The following is a 4,730-nucleotide window of genomic DNA, read 5'->3' as shown; positions in this document are numbered from 1 at the left end:
GATTATAGGGTCAGTATTACACCGTTGGATTTTGGCCTGAACACCCATCGTTAAAAAAAAAAAAAAAAAAAAAAGCTATATGTCAGTTGACTCTAGATCAAGGATTGAGGGGACGGTATCGGTCTCTGTCGATACTGATCCGATATCGATCTAGATCGGATGGGATCGGTGGGTATCGGTCTATTTTACCCCTGATTTTTATAAAAAGTACTATTTTTTTTCCTATTTTACCCCTAAAACGATCCGGTTAACCGATCCATATCGGTATCGGATCAGGGATCGATCTCAACCAATACCTATCCGATACGGCTGATCCCAAACCGATACTTGAAACCATGCTCTAGATTCAAAATTAATACTTCAATATAGTTCTATTGAGAGGAAAGAGACTCAACGTTGATCACAGTCCCTCTCATGTACACAATACATTATACATGTAAATCAAGCAGCCATTGTGGTAGGTGGGCAACTATCAAAAGTACAAGCTATAGTGGCCGAATAGTTCCGGTGGATGGTGAATGTGTCATAAACCAACCCATCCCTACTCTTCTTGTATTCAAAGAGCAGAGTTGTATGGTTGAAGGCTGTAAGCTTAACAAATCCCCAGTCCATGTCCTTGTAAACACTCCAGGAGGTGTTGACTGGTGAAAATTGATCAAGCCCCTGCCCTCCACCCCCTGCAACTACATGGATTGTCCCATTCAAGGTGCCCTCATAGAAATTTGACCCTGGCATTGTGCAAACACTCTCATACACAGGACATGTCCTCTCATAGTTGTGGATATGGCCATACATAGCCAGGTCTACCTTGTATTTCTGCCAAAGTTGTTGAAGGGTATCCCTTCCCATTGGCTCATCAGAGGTCCCTTCCATGGCATATGGCAAACCTGAAGAGTAACCCAACACTCTATGTGCAAGGAAGATTAGCCATGGCTGCCTTTGCCTATCAACAGATGCTAGACAGTTCTCTAGGAATAGATATTGTGGGGTGCCTGGTCTCCAGTCGTGTTCCGTGTCTGCTACGCAGAAATGGAACATACCATAATCAGTGGAGTACCTGAGAACACAAAAGATGACATTTCAATGTAATAGTCCATTACAGAACCTTAAAATTTACATGGACTAATACATAGATATTGGCACATATATACCAGAAGTTATCCTTATTTGTTGTAGGAACATAGAACATGGTCTCTGCTAATACACCACATTCTCCTCCCGAATCTGTATTACTATAGAAAGATCCTGAATTGGGCCAGTCGCGCTCATGGTTTCCACTGCAACAACGAATCATGAGTGTTATTGAATATGTATAAGAAAGAGGAATATATAATGGAAGAGAACAGAGGATTTACAGACCTTGAAATCATGTAAGGCTTGGTTGATGCAATGGGCTCAATTTGTGCAGTGAACTGATCCCATTGTGAAAGGTATCCATTTGCATATGTTATGTCTCCATTGTGGAAGACTATATCATAATTGTTTAGATCATTAATAAGCTGCTTTGTAGTGTTAAGGGCGCCGGGCTGGGGGCCATATTCGTTGGAACCATCAATCTCAGCCTAAAATTAGGAAAACATAAAAGTAGATTAGTCTCTACTGTAGAAACATTGATAAATGTTGTATGCATATCAAGATTGTTCTAACCTTGCCCATATCACCAAAAATAATTACACGCTGTAGAGAGTCTTGACCGGGGAAAGGAGACGACTTAAAGCTGTAAATTGGACTCCAAACATATGACCCATTGAACAATTTATGTCCAAGCTTGTATGTATACCTAAATCATCCATGTTTTTAACATTTCCAGGTCAAAAAGAATGTTACAGGGGAAATGGACATGAATTAGTCAATAGCAGAATACATTACATTGCATTAGGCCACAAGTCCTTCAAGAAACTTGTGTGTATGAAACCCGGATCACGCCACCCCACAGTAGTTGCTGGTGGACCTGAATATGGAAAACAAGAAGAGTCTTATCTTCCATCTATCATAAAACTTTTTAGATTTTTGTTGGAGTACTTATATCTAAAGTTGCTACGACAGATGAAGCTGATCAATATGTTTTGTGGACAGAGCCAACTTGATTTAAGTACAATCTTGTATCACTACTAAGCAAGCTATTAGTTAGGGAAGGTTGTCCTAACTCCTAAGGCCTATATTTTCAGTCATCTTTGTGAATCATACAAGTACAATACTCCATGAGAAGAGGTAAAAAAAGAAATTTACACACCACACAAGCTCTCGCGAGTGAAAGTCAAGGTCACAGCTGGGGAAAGTATTTGAGTTTGTCCTTGTTGACCCCATTCCACAAAAGGTACAGATTCATTGAGTCCATATCCGCTTGTCCAAGTTACAGTCATCTGAGTATCATCATATAAGCAACAGAATGAGTTTTTTTTTTCTAAAAAGACTAGCATTTTAATTTGTTCCTATTCTCACCTATAACTCTAGAATAAGCGACATTTCTGAAGAAAAAAAATTCCAGTTGCTGAAGAAATGCTAAATTATCATATGAAATTCAGTTTACGATAAGAGAAGAAGTGGCTCACTTCATTCCAAGTTGTTCCTTGGGCTAAGCGTGGGTAAAGTGGTGCATTTGGGTATGCAAAAGCTACTGTATTCGACACAGCAATGAGCTTCGGCTGTTGTTTCAAAAAGATATCCAAAGTATGGTTAGAGTAACAAATATTCTCTGTCTAGATAAGCTACAGAAACACATAATGAAAAGAACAGAAGATTAAATGGAGAATCACAACATAAGTACAACAGAATCAAAGTCATCCAATATAATTTCATAGAGAGATTGTTTTCTATGTTAAGAAAGAGAAATTACATTCATTTCAAAGTCAATAAAGTTGGAAATAGTTAAATGGAGCACAGCAAATAATCAATATCCATGGAACTGAAATTTGGTAAACTTCCAATCACTAACACAATTGGAACATTTGAAGATGAGATCTGAAAAAAAAAAAAAAACCCAGGAAAATTAAAAAATGCAATGGCATATGGTTTTATATCATTTGATTGAATCAGAGAATCACTATGCATAGACTTTGAGAACACCATACCTTAAAAATTCCACCAGAAAATAGTGTGAAAACGAAATCTGCTCTCTGGTTGATCATTAGAAATGAGAGAGTTCCTTTTCCTGTTTTGCTGTAGTTTGGAGTGGAGTAATTTGCATATTGGTACTGCACAAGAACAAAAATAATTCAAGGTTACATTTACACAAGAACCATAAGTTCTTCCACTACTTTAAAGCCAAAACTACCCATTAGATGATAGTAGCAATTTGGAACAATACTGAAAGAACAAGACTAAACCAAGGCTAGGGAAGCAGAAACCTTAATGGGAGCAGAACACAGTAGAGGTACAAGTTTCCCATATGGTGGAGGACATGTAGAACCACTGGAAATTTCAGTACCAGGAGCTTTCTATTAGTTCAGGAACATTCAAATATTAAATAAAAGAAAAGAAAATGAATTCTCCAGCACAATAGTCATTTAAAAGAGCCTATCAAGTATCAACATTTTAATTAAGGAATACTAAATTCAATACTGAAGATGGTATCATTTATTTCTTACTTTACAGCTCTTGATGGAGAAAAAACTGCAATCCAATCATTATTTGATGCATTTTGAGAGCTAAATGTTATAGTCACCCATTGACTAGTTTCACCCTGAAACAATGAATAAATCCTAATTAGTAGGAATCATCAAGTAGGGTACCCCCAATCTAGTGACCCTCTGGGTGCAAGATTCTTTCACAATTAAGTACTTTGGAGGGGAGAGTTTCCAAATGATTTGAACAGAAGAAAGAGGCTATATCAAGTAGGGTACCCCCAATCCAAGGAGAGTTGGTGTGGCTTTCACATAAGAATATTTCTCAAGAGCAATTCTTGCTCTATGAATAGCAATTTTTGCAAGAGGCTGACTGTCTCCACTTGACTTTGCTATTCCACAGCTCGCAAGACCCAATAGAGTCACCAGGAAAAGCAGCCCACTGATCCTCACAATCCCCATTTTCTGCAATCAATCAACAAAAAAGGAAAAAAAAAACTTAGAAGGAATTTCAATGGAAACTTAATTGCATCACATAAATATAAACAAGAATAAATAAATCAGAACAAAACTTTGATTTTGGTTCCACTTAAAAGTGCAGAAGTGATTCTTACCCATCAAATCTTGTAACATGTTAGAAATAGAAATCAAATTCTCTCAATTGGAAACTGAAACTGGTATCCTCTTTTTTTTTTTTTTTAACACCATTTCCAAACATGGGTTATGGATGGGTGCACAAAGTGACTAAAATTGACTAGTTGAAAGGAATATCTGATGACTGTTTGATGGATCCTAGTTATGAGATTATCTTAGAGAGCAAAAAACAGTTTAAGAAAAAAATTCCTAATAAGATTCTAATCGGATGCCTTTCATTGTAAAACCAACAACCTTACTACTCATCCAAAACTTCCTAATTAAAGCCATAGGCCCCATTTTAAATTTAATGGCTTAGAACACATAGCCCATGAAGAAAAAAAGGATCCTAGTATTCACAAGGCACCCTTGGACATTTCGTATCTATTCTACACTTCAAAGATAATTGAAAAGTGGAGCCGTGATTATTATTGGACTTAAAATGAAGAAGCAATGGTTATTCAAAAATCAAGATAACAAAGACATGAAAACTGACCTTGAAGAAAATTCGAGATTAGAAGAAAGCCAACATCA

General features: G+C 37.0%; 1 protein-coding gene across 1 annotated transcript; it reads right to left on the bottom strand.

The window, feature by feature from the left end:
* Window positions 1–403: 403 nt before the first annotated feature.
* LOC122080384 (probable inactive purple acid phosphatase 1) lies at window positions 404–4,259 on the bottom strand. The gene is made up of 12 exons (XM_042647343.1): window positions 4,178–4,259; window positions 3,843–4,028; window positions 3,588–3,682; window positions 3,348–3,411; window positions 3,072–3,194; window positions 2,553–2,645; window positions 2,234–2,363; window positions 1,870–1,951; window positions 1,648–1,780; window positions 1,360–1,562; window positions 1,152–1,277; window positions 404–1,057 (listed from the first exon to the last, which is right to left on the bottom strand). Exons 2-12 carry the CDS (start codon window positions 4,023–4,025, stop codon window positions 442–444), a joined length of 1,848 nt encoding a protein of 615 aa, XP_042503277.1. The 5' UTR covers window positions 4,026–4,028; window positions 4,178–4,259; the 3' UTR covers window positions 404–441.
* Window positions 4,260–4,730: the final 471 nt, after the last annotated feature.

Source organism: Macadamia integrifolia, chromosome 5, assembly GCF_013358625.1.
Source record: "Macadamia integrifolia cultivar HAES 741 chromosome 5, SCU_Mint_v3, whole genome shotgun sequence".
NCBI classification, from domain to species: domain Eukaryota; kingdom Viridiplantae; phylum Streptophyta; class Magnoliopsida; order Proteales; family Proteaceae; genus Macadamia; species Macadamia integrifolia.
This window is presented reverse-complemented; position numbering and strand designations above follow the sequence as displayed.